This window comes from Eremothecium gossypii, chromosome VII, assembly GCF_000091025.4.
Source record: "Eremothecium gossypii ATCC 10895 chromosome VII, complete sequence".
NCBI classification, from domain to species: Eukaryota; Fungi; Ascomycota; class Saccharomycetes; order Saccharomycetales; family Saccharomycetaceae; genus Eremothecium; species Eremothecium gossypii.
Genome location: NC_005788.4, coordinates 116,106 through 135,458, shown reverse-complemented (window position 1 = coordinate 135,458; position 19,353 = coordinate 116,106). Strand labels below are relative to the sequence as shown.

Genomic DNA, 19,353 nt, shown 5'->3' with positions numbered 1-19,353 from the left:
ATCATAGGTTACTCTTATAAAAGTGGTAATGGTATCCGAAGCTTAGATAGCCATAATAATATAATATTGTACAACTGGCAGTAAGGGCCCGTGTTCTCATTTTGGAAATACAATGTCAGACGGCCTTAGGATGCGCTTTTTCAGCGCACACTTGGCCTGGGCTGAAGGACAATGTTCAAAGCTGTCGTTCGGAGGATCCCAATTCGACACGGATGACGACGAGGACCACTGCTTAAAGATTTCGCTCAGGTCGACAGACTCATCGAAAACCCGGTGGCTGGATCTTATCTGGAGGACGGTAGCGGGCAGGCTCTTCTGACGCACCACACCTTCATCTGGACACACTCTGTTGCCATGCAACTCCGCGGTGGCAACGCTACGGGGCTCGATCTTTGGTAAAAGCAGCCATTCAAGACCTTCCCACTGCTCTGCAGAGTCATCGGCCGGCGACACGTGCCATGAGCTATCAATGGCAGTGTAGATCCGCTTACAGTAGCATTGTCTCCGCAGGTTGCCTGCCTCAATTTTATCCCGGCCCTCGAAGAACTCCAACTCGAAGAGGAAGTTCGTGCGGCACTGGCATAAATTGTCTATGCCCAGCCCCTGTTGGCAGAACGCATGCTTGCACTCTGCAAACTGCTGCACCTCGAATTCGCGGATCAAGAGCTGTAGCTCCACGAGCGCATCCTTGGTAAGCCTGCTGCCTCCGGAGCGGTCGGCGCACCGTTTGTCGATGCATTCGTTGATCTCCTCTGTTAGGTTGCCGTCTGTCGTCGGCGAATTCTCGAAAAGCGTCGGGCGCACTATCTCCCTGCCTGAAGGCACCTTGTTCTCCTTGTTCCGCTCGTCGTTTTCGTAGGGCGAGGTGACTGATGATGAATCATTCATAAAGCTGTTTTTATTCCGGAGGCTGCGCTTGCGCTGCACGTTCACGTCAAATTGTTTCAACGCCCTCTTATAAGGTCTTTTCTCCATTATTATAGCACTATGCCAAGATCCAGATGTGGCAATCTGGGATTACTAGACCTGTTGCGCCAGCATCGAGTTCTCTTATATACACTGGCAGTTTGTGTCTGACACAAAGACGTAAAATTGGGACTACGAAAAGGGAGTCGCCAAACAAGTGGCAAACGTTGTAAAAGGATAGTGTATATTTATACTATTAGTAATTATGTATATTTGAAAGTGCTTGTCAGCAGACATTAAAGTAGGAGGCAGGAGGTCCTCCATATATATACATCTGTTACCACGAACCTCAAAAAATGCGCATACCAAACATTGTAGGCAATAACCGAATGCTACGTTCTGTCTCGTTCAGATACGACAACTAGTAACCAAATGTCCCGTTGTGCGTTGTGTATCCATTAGTATTAGTGTTCACCTGGTTCATGCTGATTTGAGGCAACGGCATTTGCGCATTATTGTTAATATTCAGGATGTCGAACTGGGTTGCGAGGTCATCTGCTGCCATGGAGAAGGAGCCGGAGTTGGTCGGGAACGTGCCAGGGTAGTTGTACCCACAGACAGTGCTACTAGAGCCAGGGGACTGTTGGGAGGTAGCGGCCGAATGGGACTGGCTGCTGGTCAAGGTCCTCGGAACTGAGCCGGAACTGCGGTTGCTGCTAACCGAAACGGTGCGCATATGCCCTGATGAATCGGTTGCGTAGACGTGGGAGACCGCGGGGCGATGCTTAGAGGAGGCCGAGCTGTTATTTCCAGATGAGCCTGTGGTGCTGGAGTTGGCGAACCCGACTTCCTCCATGAGACGGCGATGTTGGGGGCCACTATGCTCCATCAGAACATGACGCACTTGCTGTATCACATGGTTTCTTATCTCTCCCTCGAGTAGAGGCGTTGAGAGTATTTTATAGACGAACGTGGACCCATAGTTGGTATCGCTGAGCAACTGGTATAGTGTTTGTGGCGGCCCACTATCGGAATCCAATGCTCCAAATATGGTGTCGAGGATAACACGTTTAGCATGCTCGTCACTCCTGAAGTTGAGGATTTTCAGGATGGTCAAAGATGCCAACCTGTCGCAGCATAGTTCAACGATATGTGGAAGGAGCTTTTCCGTCAAAATTGAATGCCTGTTTGGCAAAGAGGATGTATCTAGGAACCACGTCACCAACAGCGCACCATTACTATTGGTGGCCAGATACTCCGCATACAAAAGAATCATTGCACTTAAGACGAGTAGCTGTTCCTGCGTGATTATATCGTGTGCCTCCAAGCAAGCTCTTACCGCGCGGGCACCATATCTGTTCTGGACAATAGTACAGAAGTTGGATACAATGCTCTCGAAGATGAAATTGTTCCACGGGAAGCCAAACTTCAGGACACATTGGATAACGTAATTGCCGAATTGATCATTAAATAGCGGCGTACAGTATTTGTAAACCCCCTTGGCTACAAGGTCCATCTGCCTTGGTGTATCTGCCATAGTGGTCATCTTTTGACAAGCCCATGTGCCGTTCTTGTGCACACCCATCGAAGTTAAGTACTTGCTAGTTTGCCGCAACATTATGTCCTTTATGATGGTGGACGAGTTCTCGAATAATTTCTGAACAATGGTATTACCCAGATAGTCGGAACTTAGTTCAGGCAATTCATCCAACATGGCAACAGCAAGCTGCTCAATCTCAAGATCTGAAACGTTGTCTGTATCCATTAGCTTCCGGAGCTCTCTCAGTTTTGGCGCATCAAACTCTCTGTGCGGCAAAGGTTCCGGCAGAGGACCAAAGTCAGCAGTATCGCTAGTACCATTATAGGCTATAGCATCCGATACAATATGCTGTACCTGGTCCTGGTCATGTTCAACACCAAAGGACCTTATTATGTCAATCAATAACGATACCTGATCTTTAATATCTGCTGGTGGCATAGGGAAGGGGCAATGCTCCTTTTCCGAAGGAGTGTGCGAAAGAGATGTAAACGAGTGCGTTAGATTTGGGTGCTTTGTAACATGGCTCTGGCTTTGTGACTGCTGGGATGCTAGATGGTGCTGGCTGCCGGCCCCACTAGCATTGAACACAGGTATAGAAATACCATTCTGCTGGTGAAAAGTAACAGCACCGGAAAAGAGTTGTTCTTGCAATAAAGATTGCGGTCCATTAGGGTTGGTTTGGATAGGCGGCAAAGTGCTTGCTTGCTGGTGCATGGGTAGGACCTTTGCAAAAAAAACAGCACTTGGAGCGCCCACCAACGACACTTCTTTTCCATTAAGGGCATCTTTTGCCCGCATTGCTGCATCTACCGTCTCAAATTCAACAATTGCCATATTCACGGTCTTTAGAGTTCTAGCCGAGAGTACCTTGCCGAAATTCAAACACAAAGTCGCAAGACTAGTGCTTGTAAGGTTAACAGCGTTCGAGAAGTGCGGCTGCTGCTGTTGGAGAGGGAAGATATTTGATATGGATATCGTATTAGAAGGTAGGAGGTGCGAAATTTGGTTAATTGGAGGCACGGTAGGATCCGTGGAAACCCAGTTCAAAGATCTCGGGTCAACTTCATCTTGTACAATGGGACCGGCGGACAATGGAGCCGACATGACCGGTGTGTTCAGCATATTCTGGTGTGCAGTCGTCGACGCAAAAGTGGAGGCCCGAGAACGCGTAGGAGGGGCTTGCTGCATGCCAGACGTATCAAATAGCGCATCTGCGTATATGCTAGAAGCATTAGATTGAGAACGAGTACGTTTTTCCCAGAAAATATTACCCCCGGAGGGCACATTCAGTGAGTTCGTCGACTGCGGAGGCTGCTGCTGCGTGATTACGTCGTAGTAGTTCGACTGGCCAAAGTCGGGGAGGGGGATCGGGTTGAACTGCGTCGTGAGCATGTTGCTGATTGGATCTGCCGGGCCTGAGCCATTGTTGGTCCAGATGTTGCTCGTGCTGGGGGTTCCCAGCTGGCCCATGCTTGAAAGCGAAGTAATCTGCGAAGATACAGTATTATTCCGAGTCCGCGTAGCAGGGTTGGAGACTGTGGGCTGCAGGTGGCCACTGTATCCAGAACCATACGTATACGATTCGCTCGAAGTGCGTGGCTGTGCAAGCCCGTATGGCTCCGGGAAGCTGACCACGTTATGTAGGTCCTGCGGAGGCGTGATGCTGCCCGCCATCTCTCCCGCAACCACGGTAGACCCGGCTCCCGCGTCCGCGTCCGCAGCAGACGGCGCGACTTTCCCCGTCCCGCCCTTCCGGTTGTGGTGCAGCTTCGCGCTGATACTGGGAAGCAGGTTGGACAGCGTGTTCGAGAAGCGCCCGGCCCGCGCCCGGTACGAACCCAGCTTCTGCGGCTGCCCGTCTACGTCCGTCCCGCCCTGGTCCCCGACAATGTCCTCCTCGTAGATGGGCACCGTAATGCCCGGATCAATAACCTCGGGGATCTTCGACAGGCTATGCCGCGCGTGCGCCTTCCCCCCGGCCGTCCCCGCCACGTTCGACGCCCCCGCGCCGCTGCCTCCCGCAGACCCAGCTTTCCTGGATCCTTTTTCGACCATATTGCTAGTAATACCCAGAAAGGCTACCCAATGAGAAGGTTGCTCTGTAAGACTGAAACACGTCCTTCAGAGGAAACTGTACGATCAACTTCCAATACGTTGAACGTTGTCTCACTTCAAATGTAGCTTTCCCGCAGTCTTCTCTAGACTGTAAGCGCTATGGCCTGTGAAATGTGCTGCTTGCTGGGATTGACCATCATTACTACTTCCCCTTTTTTCAACCGTCGCTGTCCATAAGGGCTACCTGAAAATTTGCCTCGGCCTGGTTGGGGAGAAGTATCGCTTGGTACGGGAATCGAGGCTGGGCTGGGGGCTGTGGGTGCCATCAGATCTAGCGTGAGGCTGGAGCCATGGCTTGACGCCAGCGTGTACGCCAACCGCAGGACTGATGACTAGGCGCAGCGCTGCCGAACTGGGAGGACAAGGAGTTTGTCCTGGGACACCGGGGAATTCGTAACCTTTGCGGGTGTCCATTGCCCGCAGGCGGAAGGGCATAAGGTCCCGCGGCCCGTGCAGGCAAAATGCTCGAGAAGGCCCCGGCAGTAGGCGTGGTTCTGCGCCGGGGAGAGAAAAGCACTGGCCTAATGAGCGGTTGACAATGGCAGCCGGATTTGGGCATGGGCTTACTCGAAACGGAGCGTGTGTTTATGTTTGCTGGATTTGGCGGGGCTGCTCCAGATGTGGCAAGAGGTAAATAGAGGAAAGGCTATAGAAGCAGGCAGGATGGCACAGGGAAGGAAGAGCAGAGTGGGGATTTAACGAAGTGTTGGCAGTCTACGGTGTTGCCAGGAGAGCCCAGAAACAGTGGAGCAGCCAGAGCCAGGCGACAGAGCTGAGTGAAGGCTAGATGGACGAGCAGTCGAGCGGGCAGGACGTAGACCAGTCCTTGGACACGCTGCTGAAGGAGATAGACCTGAAGATGCAGCTGCGGGACGGAGAAGAGGGGCGGAGGGCGAGCGCACAGTCCGAGGGGAGCCTGCGGTTACCGGCAGTGAGGATGTTGGAGCGCGGGATGGTGGCATCCGCATCGCACAAATCTGTGACGTTCGACGAGGAGCCGCCGAGCGTGCACGAGTACAGCGTGGTGATGGACTCCAGTGCTGGGACGTCAGAGTGCGCGGAGGAAGAGCGGGAGGGGGCGGACGGGTACGAGTGCGCGGCGGACACAATGCGGGTGCTGTACGACGAGGACACCGACAGCAGCTGCATGGGGAGCGAGCGCGCGCTGGCGGGGCCCGCGGCGGAGGGCATCGTGCCCGAGGGCTACAAAGAGGCTGACCTGCTTGGCACAGAGCGCGCGGGAAGCGGCACACCGTCGCTCTCGTATGATGATGCCGCCGGCCTAGGGTCACCGCCGCACGTGATCTTTACGATTAAGCCGACTTCTCCTCTCAATGCGTATGACCGAGGGTCTTGGGAGCCCCTGCAGAGTAATACCGCAATGGACACCCCGCCCCGCGGCGGAACGGCTGTCTCGCAGCATGGACTTTTTGCGAAGGCCCCAAAATTGCCTGCTATACCCTCTCCCAATTCCAGAAGGCGTGTCAGTTATGCGGGCAGCGACAGTTACCCCAGCGACGACTCGGCTACCGACAAGAGGTCCCTAACAGATAAGACAGTGCCCGATAATAGGGGTGAGAACGAGCGGGGTGGCTTCGGCTATGAAAACAGCGATAGGAACCCTAGCATTGAAACCGGGACAACTGATGAATACCAGTCAGCAGGCGAATACAAGAGTATGTCTTCCTCCGAAGCTAACGATGATTCGAAAACCGAGGCCTCTGTGGAGGATCTACGTATATCCAATAAACCCCAGCGGGATACCACTATTCAGGACCTGCACGCTACAACTCTCCCGAGGTCTTCGTCCACACTTATTCCACCTGCTCTTCCGCCTCTGGATCCCAGCTTCTTCGGCAGACTGGCGCGATCGCCATCTTACTCTCCTATAAGGGATAGGGGTTCATCGGAGGGCTCTGTCGGTGAACACGATTCGTCACTTGAACAAGACCACGAGTTGGGGATGGGACAACAGTCAGCACGAACCAACTCTTCCGCTAGCGGAAATAGCAGTGATTCTGTGATGGTTAAGCCCCTCAGCCTCTTTAGCAATAGCCAAGTCGATTCCTTGCATCTAGGTGCACCTGCGCCCGATAATTCGACACCGAACAAAGAAGCATTGCCTTCCGCGTGCCCACCCGACGCAATGAAGTCCATTGGAACGCAGACTTCTATTCTAGAAGATAAAGCGGAGTCCGGTCCATCCCAGTCCAGCGCCACATCTGAGAAATCAGTGATGCTTCCTAACTTCCCACGCTTTGAGTCTTTCTTCGATGATTCCTACCCCTTCGGACATGACTCAGATCGTTCCAATAACTCTGTCAGCTATTCTAAAAGAACCTTAAAGCCATCTAATTATCTCAGTATATGGCATCTGCAGGAAGCTCAGATGCGCCACGATTCACCGGCATTCAGCGCTAACTCTCAATTCTCTTGTAAAATGGTAGGAGAGTCTAAGCGCACCTCATTGGAAAGTTCCCGCCTCAGTGCAAAATATGAATCACGTTTTAAATTCAAGTTCAAGCCTAAACTGGTTTCGAGGCGCAGAATATACTACAATAAAGACCAGTGGCGGAACTTTCAGGAGCCTCCTACTCGCTACTACAGCAACTGCACTGAATCGGATCACATTTCATCTGACGTACCTGGCACACCTGTCAGTCCATCAATCAAATCGAGAAATCTGTGTCATGGCAGAACACGAGGCAATATGAAGATGGTTGAACGGGTAAATTCTCTTTGTAGTGCTAACGAAAGATTATCGTCTGCAGGCAATGGCGATGAAACTTTCTTGTCCGCTTCCAGTAACCTTGATGTCACATCTCGTCGACCAAGCGTGGATATTATTTCTGAAATTTCGACCAAAGACCTTTTGCCAAAAATAAAACAAGATTCGGATGGTTTTAATGAGTTAATCAAGACTTTTGTTGACCATGATGAGCAATCTCAGCAGACTGACTCTACTATCGCATCATATCGCCGTGGAACTCGTGATACGACGATATATCATATCTGGGAGCATTCGATACAGGAGAACAGCATTTCAGATTACGGAAACAGTCCTACTGCCGGAAAGGGCACCATAAGTAAATTACTGGATAATCACGAGGTGGAATTCGATGGCAAAAACTCCTTCGTTACTGGGTTGGGGATCATCAAGAAGACAGATCAAGATAGTCGCGTGGACGTACTACGTATCGATAGTACACAGGGAATTGAAGCAATACAATCCTTTTCTCCATATAGTTATAGGAATGCCTTCGATCCCGTAACCCCAACAAAGAGTGCCTATCATGGCTGCGAGGCGCTGCAAGCATCGCAGATGGGCACTCCTTTCAGGCCGGCCATAAGTACAACCCTCCAGGCGCAATCTGGGTTAGGGCATAAGCGGCCGGCAGTTGAACGCCCCACGACTGCGCAGCTGGGTAACTACGTTTCTGCAGAAATGTCGCCAGAGGTGCAGGAGCCTGCAGAAGAAACAAAGAAACGTACTGACCTACAGGATAACGGACAACTTTATTTTGTTTTCGTTGGGATTGAGCAACTTGCGCTTCGGGATATCGAACGTCACAGCGCTGAGTGTAGCATCGAATTCGATAATGGCAACAACGTGGTACAATCAGAGTGGTTACCATTGCCCAAATCTGGCAGCATGTCGTTGAACCAGGAGTATTCTGTGATCATTGCCGAGGAGTCTTTGCCAAATATGATTATCACCCTAAAGTGCCGTTACAAGAGCCCTAAGAAGGAGCTTGTCGAAATAACCGAGAAGGTGCCGTTGAAGAGCAAATGCTGCGGCCTCGGAAAGCCGAAGTACAAGCAGGTAAAAAAGTTGCTGCGCAGAGAGATGGATTTTGACGAGTGGGACTACAAGATTGCCCAAGACGGATCCTTCGCGCGCTGCAAGGAACAAATTGATGAAGAACTACTGAAGAACGTACGATATAAGAAACAGCAGTTCCGCTGGACACTGCTTAGCGAATGGGAGCGTGATCACAGCAAGGAGCACAAGCGTAAGAGAGCATGGGAGCTACCGCGGCTGCCAGCGCACCCTGCGGGGGCGCTTGTGGTCGATATGTGCTATTTACCCCGGACATCGCGGTTTGAAAAGTTCCCGAAGACACTCCAGATTGCACGGCGGGTTGTCAACAAGTTCAAGGAACAGAAAGCCATCGCAATGGAGGGTTTCATGTGGCAAGAAGGCGGTGATACAGAGGTCCTGAAGCGCCGCTACTTCACTCTCAATGGCACGCAACTGGTCGCGCATCATGAGATTACAAAGAAACCCAAGGCTATGATCAATCTACTGCGTGTAGAAAAGCTGCTCACGGAGGCCGAAATATCCCGCGAGATGTTGAGCTCCTCCAGCAGGTGCTTCACAGATCTGGTGCTGCTCCACGAATGCTTCGTCTTGTTCTTCGAAAATGGGGAAGAGATCATGTTTAACCCAGATACGAAAACTGAGAAGCTAGAGTGGATAGAAAAGCTGCGAAAAGTAATAGAGCTGAACAGGTTTCACCAACCATGGGTTAAAAAGTTCTTGAATAGCAGTGAGAATATTCTCTGAAGAAAAGCATGACCACAGGATTACATAGAGTAACTTTTGTGCAAAGTTTATCTGTATGTACAATTTCACGTTATAAATTTTAAAAGTACTCGGGCAAAATCGGCACTTGGTAGCGATAACGCACACTCGAGTGAAGTCCATCCAGTACATAAACATTATGTCAACTACTTACCATTATTGCCATTGCCAGATGAAGTACCCATGTTCTGGTGATTGCCTGACCCATTGTTACCACTTGCAGCGCCCAGGTTTGGGGGAATCATGCCAGGAAAGGGAAAGGGCGGGAAACCCCCGAACATGGGTGGCATACCCATGGGAAACGCAGGCGGCTGCGGCAGAGAACCGTTGTTTTTGTTCGGCGATTTGATGTCATTGTGTGCCATGCCGCCGGCAGAGAGCATGACGCCGTCGCCTGCGCCGCCGTCGCCGAGCTTTCCCTGCTGCTGGAGCGCCAGAAGCCCCATAAGTATCTTGCGCGGGTTGTACTCCTTGCGGAGCTTCTCCTGCTTGTGCAAGTACTCCATCCACGTCTCCTCCGTGAAGCCGTAGTTGAAATAGTCGGACAAATTGGCGCCCGGCTGCCGCCAGGGCTTCTCCTTGAGCACCTCCGGGTCGATGTCCGTGATGGGCGTGCCCTCGTACTCGCCTACCGCGTTGATGTCGAGCGCGCCGACGGCCTTGTCCATCGCCGCGCCGCTGTCACCGCTCTGCACCGCTGCCACGGGCGCGCTCTGCTCTGACACCGGCGCGATCGCGGACTCCGCCGCAGACGTCGCCGTCGCAGCCGTCGACGGCGTCGTCAGCGCCTTGGAGTCGAGCTTCGACGAGTCCGCCCCGGTCCCGATGATGATCTCAACATCCGAGTCCGAGTCCTCGTCGTCCTCGTCCTCGTCGTCGTCTTCTTCTTCGTCGTCATCGTCCAGCATGTCCACGTCCCCGTCGTCCGCTCCCCGCGCCCTCTTGGTATCCGGCTCCTGAATCTGCGCAGTGCCCTGCGGTATTAGCTTGCGTTTCTGCTGCCCACGCGGCCCGTCGGCCTCGTCCTCCGAGCCATAGAGAAACTTCTCATCTTCATCGTCGCTCGACGCCATCTGCAACTCCTCAGCGATCAGGTGCTGTGCTGCCCGGAGCTGCATCCGCCATCTTCAGGTCAGAACATCGCTTTTGGGGCGACGACATCGACAGCCAGTCACCGCGCACGGAGCCTGGCATCGCCAGCTCCGGCGACATCGGGCACGACGAAATAAAAATATAGTATTACATTATATAGCCCAACCGCGTGGGATGGTAGGTAGCGAAGTTGCAACTGCGGCATGTGTCGTACAGCGAAGTGAGGTGGACCGCAGCGATGCGAGAGCGGAAAGAAAATAAACGTCTAGTATACAAGGGACGGTGATATGGAACGGATGGGGTATTAACGAATGTGGATGCGTTGCCCGTACACTAGCTAGCGCGTTTGGTCACAGGCTGGAAGGGTCTGACCCAGGGGAAAGTGAAGCTGCCGGCGCGACAGCGAGGCAGCGCCGCGACGAACTGAAAGAATGCAAAGGGCGGCGGTCACGTGAAGTAGGTCTTTGACAGGCGGTACTCCACCTCCTGCAGGCGGATCTTGTCAAAGTACTCCATCTCCTTCGAGTCGGCCACGAAGTAGCCGCAGTAGCGCGACAGCTTCGACGTCAGTGCGTGCACAAACTCGTACTGCTCTGGCGAGTCCCACGTCGCGTCGTCGTGGAACGTGTGTGCCGCCTGCACGAAGCGCCCCAAGTCAAGGGACGGCCCCAGCAGCCCAGGCGCCGGCCCTGCGGGCAGTGCCAGCGGGATCGGCGCTGACAGCTCGAAAAGCAGCTCGTCTGCGGCCAGCGCGCCGTAGTCCGGCTCCTCGCGCGGCACGATCCGCGGCATGCGCAGTTTCTCCGCGCACGCCGGCGTTAGCGCCGCGTCCAGCACGTGCAGCGCGTCCTCGCCCAGGCCCGGCGCAGAGAAGATCGACGACTGCCGCGTGTCTAGCAGCGTGCCGCCCTCCGGCCGCACCACTTGCTGCTGCGGCGTCTGCAGCTTTGACGTGTTGATCAGGTAGATCGGCTGCGTGTGGATCAGCAGCCGCCGCTGCGATGCCAGGTCCAGCTCGAAGGCTAGCCCGTCCTCGCACGGCGTGTGCGGCTCGTCGCCATCCAGCTGCAGGTAGGAGTCCAGTGTGTGTGCTGCCATGATGCGTTGTTGTTGTTGTTCTTGTTGTTGTTGTTGTCTGGCGCCCAATGCGGTTCCGGCGGCTGCGCGGTACAAATCCTATAAATCTGTGTGACCCCGATGCTTAGGGGCGTGTGGTGGTTCGGCTCACTGAAGCGAAGGGACTTAATGCGGCAGGAAACCCCAACCAAACGATGGGCTTATATACAATGAAGCTATGGTCTTGCGCTTGCGCATCGGCTCCTGGGGTTCCTGCAAAAGCGGCGGAGCCTGGCGCGCGACCATAACAATACCAGGAACGGTAGTAGCGAAAAGAAGATAATACGCCGTCGGTTGGGGGTGGCGGCTGACTGGCATTCTGGGCCGGGGCGCGGGTGGGGAGCAGTGGGCGCCGAACGTTCGGTGTGGCGGGCGGCGAATTAGTCTGTTCGCGCAGGCCGGTGCGCCCGGCCTGGCAAAAAGCGGGCGGGCGATTGTCCTTTGTGGCGCGTGGCAACCCCGCGGTTGCCTGGCGGGCGGGCGCGGGCTCCCCTTGGCCAATCGGTGGTCAGGCGATCGACGAACGGACGCGTAAATCGGCGCGCCAATCGCCAGCGCGGGCTTTGCCCGATTCGGCAAAGACATGGGTTGCGGCACGACACAACGATCACGTGACGTGTGACTGCCACCCGTACATCCGAGACAGGGCGCGCGGCGGGGACGCAGTGAAAAGCAGCGCTTAAGACGGGCGGCGTGCGTTCCGGCCATCACTCACCGCAACCCCATCGACAGAAATGGCTAAGAGAACGAAGAAGGTCGGGATCACCGGTAAGTACGGCGTGCGTTACGGTTCGTCGCTGAGGAGACAGGTCAAGAAGCTGGAGGTGCAACAGCACGCTCGCTACGACTGCTCGTTCTGCGGCAAGAAGGCGGTGAAGCGCGGCGCTGCGGGTATCTGGAACTGCAGCTCGTGCAAGAAGACTGTGGCCGGTGGTGCGTACACGTTCTCCACGGCTGCCGCCGCGACCGTGCGCTCCACGATCCGCAGACTGCGCGAGATGGCCGAGGCCTAAGTGTGTAGCTACATAGTACTTTAAGTCTTTGCTTTTCACGTGACGGTTCCATTGGCCCGCGCCTTCGGGCCGGGTTGACTCACCGCGTTCGCCCGGGGGTATGCGCGAGCTCCTATTGGCGCTGCGTCGGAGACAAGGTGCGGGCGGCCCGCCGTCGGTGCCCGTTGTATATATAGGTGCGCGACGCAGAAGCGTAGCGGATCCGTGCAGCGCAGTGTGCCAGCAGCCATACCCTGATAACCACATGTCGTCTAAGAAATCTACCAACCCGGCCGTGAACCTAGTTGCGGGCGGGACCGCGGGCCTGTTTGAGGCGCTCTGCTGCCACCCATTGGACACGATCAAGGTGCGCATGCAGATCTACAGGCGCGCGAACGAGGGCACGAAGCCCCCTGGGTTTTTGCGCACGGGGGCCAACATCTACAGCGGGGAGGGCTTGCTGGCTTTCTACAAGGGCCTCGGAGCTGTGGTGATCGGGATCATCCCTAAAATGGCGATCCGGTTTTCGTCATACGAGTTCTACCGGACCTTGTTGGCGGACCGGCAGACGGGGGTGGTCTCGACGGGGAACACGTTCTTGGCCGGAGTGGGGGCGGGTGTCACGGAGGCCGTGCTGGTGGTGAACCCGATGGAGGTTGTGAAGATCCGGTTGCAGGCGCAGCACCTGCATGGCGCTGCTGAGCAGCAGAAGTACAGAAACGCGATCCAGGCCGCGTACTTGATCGTCAAGGAGGAGGGGATCGGCGCACTCTACCGCGGCGTGTCCTTGACGGCGGCGCGTCAGGCGACGAATCAGGGTGCGAACTTCACCGTGTATTCGAAGCTCAGGGAGCGGCTGCAGGAGTATCACGGTAGCCAGAACCTCCCATCGTGGGAGACCTCGTTGATCGGTTTGGTGTCGGGCGCAATCGGCCCGTTCTCAAACGCGCCGCTAGACACCATCAAGACGCGCTTGCAGAAGGACAAGTCCACGCGTAACCTGTCCAATTGGGTCCGCATTACGACGATTGGCCGCCAGCTCGTGCAGGAGGAGGGGTTCCGCGCGTTGTATAAGGGCATCACCCCGCGTGTTATGCGTGTTGCGCCAGGCCAGGCCGTGACGTTCACGGTCTACGAATTTGTGCGCAGGCACCTCGAGGGGCTGGGCCTCTTTGGCTCCGCCAAACCTAAGCCGAAGCCGCTTCACTAGCGCGCCTGCCGGCCGGCGTTGCGATAGCGGCTCGAGTGAGGGCTGCCCTACGTGGACAAATAAATAAAATGTATCTTATTCTTTGTACTACGAACACCTACAAGAACATATATATAGCTCGCGTGCTCTATTCAGTAACTGTAGCTGTGCGTCCATAAAGACTCGAATGTTGATTGCATCATTTTAAAAAATTACGTGTACGAACGGTATCTTTCGTTCCGAGACACAGGGTGCACTTCCGTGATAAATACCAGCTAGTCGTTCTGCCCAGCAGAAAAGCTGTGACCGACGGAACTGGACGCTGGGCCAGCAAGTAGCGAGTCGTAAATCAGATCTGCATCTGCTTCGGACTGACCGGAGCAGTGATACGATGTAACTCATCGGCCTTGCGATGCTTGGAGAAGGAGTCTAGCAACGGCCGGGCAACTGGAATCCTCTCTGGGTTTTTGTACACGTGCTCCCGCTCTAGCTCGTCGATTGTTCTTTTCGAAGCGGACTTCGGCGACAGCGTCGAGTGGTAGTAGGAGTAGTGCGACCCGTGGTGGAACCTTGCGTGATCGTGATCGCTCCTGAACCTGTTGACGTTGCGGGCTAGCACGCGCTTCAACAACTCCCGGCTTTTAGTCCGCTTGATCCTGGTTTTCGGCTTGCGGCGTGGCGCGGTGTCTGCGCTCTTGGGCTCACGATCACTTTCGTCAGAGAAATGCATATTGGCACTGGTAATGCTGACTACACTTCTCCTCTTGAAATCACCATATAGGTTTCCAGTGTCCTCATCTTCGGGCGGCGGCGACACCTCGAAGCCCGAGAGCACCCTGAGCTGGGCCTCGACCTCGCGGAGGAAGCTCTTGCTCGACTCGAGCTCAAGCGGCGGAAGCTGCACAATCTCCTCCGAGAGCTTTATATCCAACGGATCGTCCAAGAAGATCTCGTCGAGTTCCTCGTCGCTGGCCGTCGTGTCCGAGGCCACCTCCTCTTCGTCCTCCACGTTGGTCAAGGTGTCTTCCAAGTTCTCCAGCCCGATAATCGTGATACACGAGTGCCGATGCACTGGTACCTGCTCCCGGAGCTCGGAGTTAGACACTGCCGGCATTACCTCCGCCGGCGGCGCCGGCGCCGCACCCCCACCCTGCCCGCGCTGCGCCAGCTTGGCCGATTTGCGGCGCTTGATCGAGAACGAGCTGCGCACCAACCCTCCCAACCACGACCCGTTCTTGCCACGCTCCGCGGCCTGGAAGTTCACCTTCTTGGGCCCCTGCGCGTCCTTCTCCGCACTCTCAGGAAGCTCCACTATCTTTGTCTCCTGGGGTATCATGGTCGTCGACGCGGAGCGGGCTACTCCATGCGTTTTCTCTTTCTTGCGTCTCGAGAACGGGTCTCTTATGAAGTCCCCGAACCAAGAGCCATGAGTTTTGGCGCGGCGCAAACCCGACGCTTTTCCGCCTGCGCCCGCGAAGCCAGGCGCGCTAATCACCTTTTCGTCCCCGGTTACAGTCATCGACCCGCCTTTTTTCAGCGTCAACTTTTCCAAAACGGGCGACACCGGCGCACCCACAACCTCGATCTTCACCGCCGGCGTCTGGCTGAGAAAGCCCCGGAGCTGCAGCATTCGGAACACGCCCTGGTCCACCATGCCCCGGCTCAGCGAGAAGTGCCCTGCCACGGCGTTGCCCACGCGGTACATGTCCTCCATCTTGCGCACGTGCATCAACAGCCACTGGTCCGCGCCGTGCCCTTCCTCGCGCGCGCCATATACTGTCGCGCCCTCTGCCGCCATGCTCACAGTCTCGCTGCGCCGGCTGCGGTACGACACTAGCGACTGCGCCGACGCAGCCGTGCGCGACCGCTCGGCCGACGAGTCCGACGAGCTGTCTGGCTCGTCCGAGTCCACGTATTCGCATGTCATCTGCACCAGTGCGCTGCACGTGACCGGGCGCTCCGCGGCCATCGCTCCAAGCTGCGCCCCGGCTTTGAGCGAGCACTGACTGGCGCGCCGCGCAGGCGCGCGCTCCACGCGCATCTCGAACAGTTCCATCGCTGCCCTTCTCGCTCCAGGAGCCCGAGGGCTGCCCAGGCACATATTATACCACGCTGCCCGCAGGGTTTCATGCTGCCGCTGCCCTCGAAACTCCCATCTACTGCGGCCGTGGCCGCGTCCAAGTTTCGTCCTAGCAGCCGCTGGTTTCTCCCATCCGCCACAGTACCCGCTGACAACGGCGCATCGTTACCCGGCCGTCACACACCCACACACCCACAAACGTCCGCCGCATAAAAGGCGCCGCGCGACGTCGCTCTCTTCTTTTCCCAGTCCACCACGCTTCGGGATTACCTGCTGTGGCATGGCACTGTATGCTCCCAGCTTAAATGGCCCGAAGCAGATCGATCCCCCGGTATAATCCGGCTGCGCTCTCTGTGCGCACGCCGGTTCGCTCTGGGTGCACAGCTGTAACCCGCTGCGGCGGCCGCTTGACGTAGACTGCCGCGAGGGCCGCCCGATCTGGGTTGCCAGATCCCGCTATTGTGTCTCGCCCGCCGTTCCGCGGCGACCGTCCGGGGCAGCGAACGCACCTGCACCGCTGGGGGCGGCCTACGTCAGGGCTGTGGCCAACATGCGTCCACACCGAAGGGTGACTGCGTCGGAATGTGCCAGTTCTGGTATCTGTATGATCGGCCGATCTTGGTGGCTAGACTCTGCTGCAGCAGCGGCGCCGCAACATAGCAAGCGCAATGGCGGCAGGAGCGCGGGCAGCAGCAGGAGGGGTAGACCACAGCTGCGCGCGGCGGGCTTCTGTGTTCGCCTTGGCCACAGGGGGCGCGCGACAGGTAAATAAATATATAGTGAGGCTAATTTAGCAGCAGGGCGCACGAGCCGTCGACTCGGTTTTCGCCAGGGTTCCCCTTGTGATACGGCGAATTCAACCAATAGTTTAGTGGGGCACGCAGGTGCATCGTTTCTGCGCAGGCGTTTGCTAATTTATGCGGGCAGGCCAGCGCACAGGAAGAGATTACACAGGGGCTGAGCGAACATGAGGCCTTTCTACACGGCGGAGTCGCCCAAGAGCCGCAAGCGGCCGGCGATCTCGAAGCCGATCGACGTCGTGGGCACGGGCGTGGGAGGGCTGGACGGGGCGAAGCTGTACTATAACGTGGTGCAGGACTACCTGCCCAACAGCGAGGAGGACGCAGCGGGCGGGCGCGGCGGGTTTCTGAACGTGCGGCGCGGGGACATCGTGCTGCACCTGGAGCAGGCGGAGAACAACCTGGTGTACGTGAAGCTGATGAACATGCTTGGTGAGGGCCTGGTGCCGGCGCGCTGCCTGGCGGTGAACAGAGAGCTGAGCGTACGCACGGAGGGCGGGGAGGCGGCGCGGGCGCCGCCGGCGCGGCGGGGGACGCAGGTGCGGTTCACGGCGGCGGGCGCGTCGTGCTGGTGCTGTGTTACGTGCTGTGGCATTCGCGAGAGCCGGGTGTGGTACCGCATTGAGTGCATGCTTAGGTCCGGGTACCAGCGCACGCTGTGCCGGTACTACCACGATTTCTACTGGCTGCACGTGGGGCTGATCGGTCGCCTGCAGCAGCTGGGGCTGGGCGTGGACCTGAACCAGCTGCCGAAGCTGCCGGCGCCGGCGGGCAACAAGCTGAAGAACAGCAGCGCCGAGATCCGCATGGAGAGCTTCAACAAGTACCTGCGCGAGCTCTTCGAGAGCACGCACATCCCGGGGCACGTGCGGGACTCGCTGGTTGTGGACCAGTGGCTTGCGCCTCGCGTGGGCGACCTACTGAGGACGCCCCGTGGGGCCATTTTTCGCGTGCGCGAGGCCGCGGAGGGGTCTGGCTCGCAGCTTGTCTGGGAGGTGATCTCCGAGGAGGAGGCCGCGGCGCTGGTGCCACATACGTTGAGACTCGAGAAGCCTTCCTGGGTCTCCTCGAACTCGAGCACGGCTTTGTCGACCCTCGCGCGCTCGCTTTCGGCAGTTGTTCCTACAGTATCGCAGGCGGGCAACAAGATGCCCCAGCTCGCGACGTCCGCGCCTAGCACGCCCGTCTTCAAGTCACGCCCGCTCTTTCAGTCACTGTCCCCCAGTATTCCCAGCTTGAGCACGACTAAGGAGTCCGGCATACATACCCCTCTGATGTCGGAAACGTCATCGTGCGCCTCCACTCCGCTAACGTCGCCTGGCACAGGCCACAGCAGCCCCACAGAAACTGGGCCAGTGGCTCATCTGCCTATTAAGATGAAGGTATTCTACGGAGAGGATGTCTACGCTGTCATCTGCACCTGGGATAGAATCAACGATTATGGCTCGCTTCTTCACTTCATCAAACAGCGCCTGGCCAAGGAGCTGCCCGCGAATGCGTGCCACTTCCAGCTCAGCCGGCGGCTATGCCACGGGCCTAAGAATGTGTCTGCTGGTAAGGCGCATGAAGAAACCTTACTTTGCGCAAGCAACTATAAAAAAGTCATGTCTGAGTTCGAGGCTGCGGATGCCGCCTACATGGCTAAGCACGCTCACTCTGGGATTGGCATCGCGTTCAACACGACAGAGCCGGTGCAGCCTACGCAAATTGCACCTAGCAACGTTCACTTGGGGGATCAGGCACCAGGGAAACTGAACATACTGGTTAAGGTAATAAGTTTTTAAGTGGTCAGCAGTACCTTTTATCGGCTTTACTCTCCGTGTGAACAAATCCCAGAGCACACACGCTGGGTGCGATATTGCCCGTCGTCTCGTCGCTGACACAGCAGTGGCGAATGTACAGATGCAGATATGATTTTTTTTTGTATTTATTGTTCAAGGTTGTATATACAAGTTACCTGTTACATATCGGAGGTTGTAAATTATCAAAGGGACATTCGGTCATTCAAGGATAGCCGGCCCGCGTAGATGTATGGGGAGCGATCCCGTGACTGTACTCCACGGCTTCTCCTTAGGACAACTGTAACGGATATGTAGCCCTGAAGAGAAGGAGGTTCTGTAAAGCGTATATCAGTGACCTATCTCACGTGATCGAAGCCTCGGCTTGCGGAAAGAACACCTGAAACCAACTAGCGTAATAGTTCTTGTTGGAAAGAGACAACCGCTATTGAAGCACAGCAAAATGGCCTGTTGTCCCGACTCCGTGACTCCACTGGAGTCCAGCCCTGAGGTTTTTACCGATTTTGCCCATGCTCTTGGGCTACAGTCTGATATGGCATTCCACGACATATACTCATTGACTGACCCTGATATGTTGGCTTTCTTGTCTAGGCCGATGAAGTCCGTGATTCTCCTATTCCCGCTGAACGCCTTCTTTAGAGAACTAATTTGCCCAGAGTACCACGGCGGAGATAAGTCGCCAATATGGTTTAAGCAAACCATCAGGAACGCATGCGGGATGTATGCTCTTCTTCATTCGCTGGCCAACAACAGGGAGCTCGTGATGCAGGATTCTCCACTGGACAGGTTTCTGGCGCAGAATCCGTCAGCTGACGGGAGGTACGATGACCAAAACACCGTGGACTTCCTGGTGGCTAACGGGGAGCTATACCAGAGGAGCTCGCTCCAGGGGCAGACGGAGGCACCAGACCCGGAGGAAGAGGTGGAATTGCACTTCATCACGTTCCTAGTTAGTGGCGGTCAGGTGTTCGAACTTGACGGACGCGGGAAGGGGCCGTACCTGCTGGGCGCGGCCTCTGACGGAGACGTCCTGGAACAGCCGCTGGTCAAGGACCGTATACAATGGTTTATGGACAATGCAGATGACGAGGCCAAGAACCAATTTTCACTTCTAGGCTTGGGTCCGTCGTGGAAATAAG

At 56.0% G+C, this 19,353-nt stretch overlaps 11 protein-coding genes across 11 annotated transcripts; 5 read left to right on the top strand and 6 right to left on the bottom strand.

The window, feature by feature from the left end:
* Window positions 1–96: 96 nt before the first annotated feature.
* Window positions 97–975, bottom strand: MAM1 (Mam1p; the record flags this gene model as incomplete). The annotated part of the gene is made up of 1 exon (NM_211425.1): window positions 97–975. One exon carries the CDS (start codon window positions 973–975, stop codon window positions 97–99), a length of 879 nt encoding a protein of 292 aa, NP_986363.1.
* Window positions 976–1,327: 352 nt separating this feature from the next.
* On the bottom strand, window positions 1,328–4,501 carry JSN1 (Jsn1p; the record flags this gene model as incomplete). The annotated part of the gene is made up of 1 exon (NM_211424.2): window positions 1,328–4,501. The coding sequence occupies one exon, from the start codon at window positions 4,499–4,501 to the stop codon at window positions 1,328–1,330; it is 3,174 nt and encodes a 1,057-aa protein (NP_986362.2).
* An 847-nt stretch (window positions 4,502–5,348) lies between these two features.
* On the top strand, window positions 5,349–9,128 carry BUD4 (Bud4p; the record flags this gene model as incomplete). Its single annotated transcript, NM_211423.1, has 1 exon — window positions 5,349–9,128. The coding sequence occupies one exon, from the start codon at window positions 5,349–5,351 to the stop codon at window positions 9,126–9,128; it is 3,780 nt and encodes a 1,259-aa protein (NP_986361.1).
* A 164-nt stretch (window positions 9,129–9,292) lies between these two features.
* On the bottom strand, window positions 9,293–10,264 carry FIP1 (cleavage polyadenylation factor subunit FIP1; the record flags this gene model as incomplete). Its single annotated transcript, NM_211422.1, has 1 exon — window positions 9,293–10,264. The coding sequence occupies one exon, from the start codon at window positions 10,262–10,264 to the stop codon at window positions 9,293–9,295; it is 972 nt and encodes a 323-aa protein (NP_986360.1).
* Window positions 10,265–10,685: 421 nt separating this feature from the next.
* Window positions 10,686–11,336, bottom strand: IME1 (transcription factor IME1; the record flags this gene model as incomplete). Its single annotated transcript, NM_211421.1, has 1 exon — window positions 10,686–11,336. The coding sequence occupies one exon, from the start codon at window positions 11,334–11,336 to the stop codon at window positions 10,686–10,688; it is 651 nt and encodes a 216-aa protein (NP_986359.1).
* A 144-nt stretch (window positions 11,337–11,480) lies between these two features.
* Window positions 11,481–12,062, bottom strand: AGOS_AGL309W (AGL309Wp; the record flags this gene model as incomplete). Its single annotated transcript, NM_211420.1, has 1 exon — window positions 11,481–12,062. One exon carries the CDS (start codon window positions 12,060–12,062, stop codon window positions 11,481–11,483), a length of 582 nt encoding a protein of 193 aa, NP_986358.1.
* Window positions 12,063–12,088: 26 nt separating this feature from the next.
* On the top strand, window positions 12,089–12,367 carry RPL43B (60S ribosomal protein eL43; the record flags this gene model as incomplete). Its single annotated transcript, NM_211419.1, has 1 exon — window positions 12,089–12,367. The coding sequence occupies one exon, from the start codon at window positions 12,089–12,091 to the stop codon at window positions 12,365–12,367; it is 279 nt and encodes a 92-aa protein (NP_986357.1).
* A 100-nt stretch (window positions 12,368–12,467) lies between these two features.
* On the top strand, window positions 12,468–13,556 carry SFC1 (Sfc1p; the record flags this gene model as incomplete). Its single annotated transcript, NM_211418.2, has 1 exon — window positions 12,468–13,556. The coding sequence occupies one exon, from the start codon at window positions 12,468–12,470 to the stop codon at window positions 13,554–13,556; it is 1,089 nt and encodes a 362-aa protein (NP_986356.2).
* Window positions 13,557–13,884: 328 nt separating this feature from the next.
* On the bottom strand, window positions 13,885–15,636 carry AGOS_AGL312W (AGL312Wp; the record flags this gene model as incomplete). The annotated part of the gene is made up of 1 exon (NM_211417.2): window positions 13,885–15,636. One exon carries the CDS (start codon window positions 15,634–15,636, stop codon window positions 13,885–13,887), a length of 1,752 nt encoding a protein of 583 aa, NP_986355.1.
* A 946-nt stretch (window positions 15,637–16,582) lies between these two features.
* AGOS_AGL313C (AGL313Cp) lies at window positions 16,583–18,199 on the top strand (the record flags this gene model as incomplete). Its single annotated transcript, NM_211416.2, has 1 exon — window positions 16,583–18,199. One exon carries the CDS (start codon window positions 16,583–16,585, stop codon window positions 18,197–18,199), a length of 1,617 nt encoding a protein of 538 aa, NP_986354.2.
* Window positions 18,200–18,656: 457 nt separating this feature from the next.
* On the top strand, window positions 18,657–19,352 carry AGOS_AGL314C (ubiquitin-specific protease YUH1; the record flags this gene model as incomplete). The annotated part of the gene is made up of 1 exon (NM_211415.1): window positions 18,657–19,352. The coding sequence occupies one exon, from the start codon at window positions 18,657–18,659 to the stop codon at window positions 19,350–19,352; it is 696 nt and encodes a 231-aa protein (NP_986353.1).
* Window position 19,353: the final 1 nt, after the last annotated feature.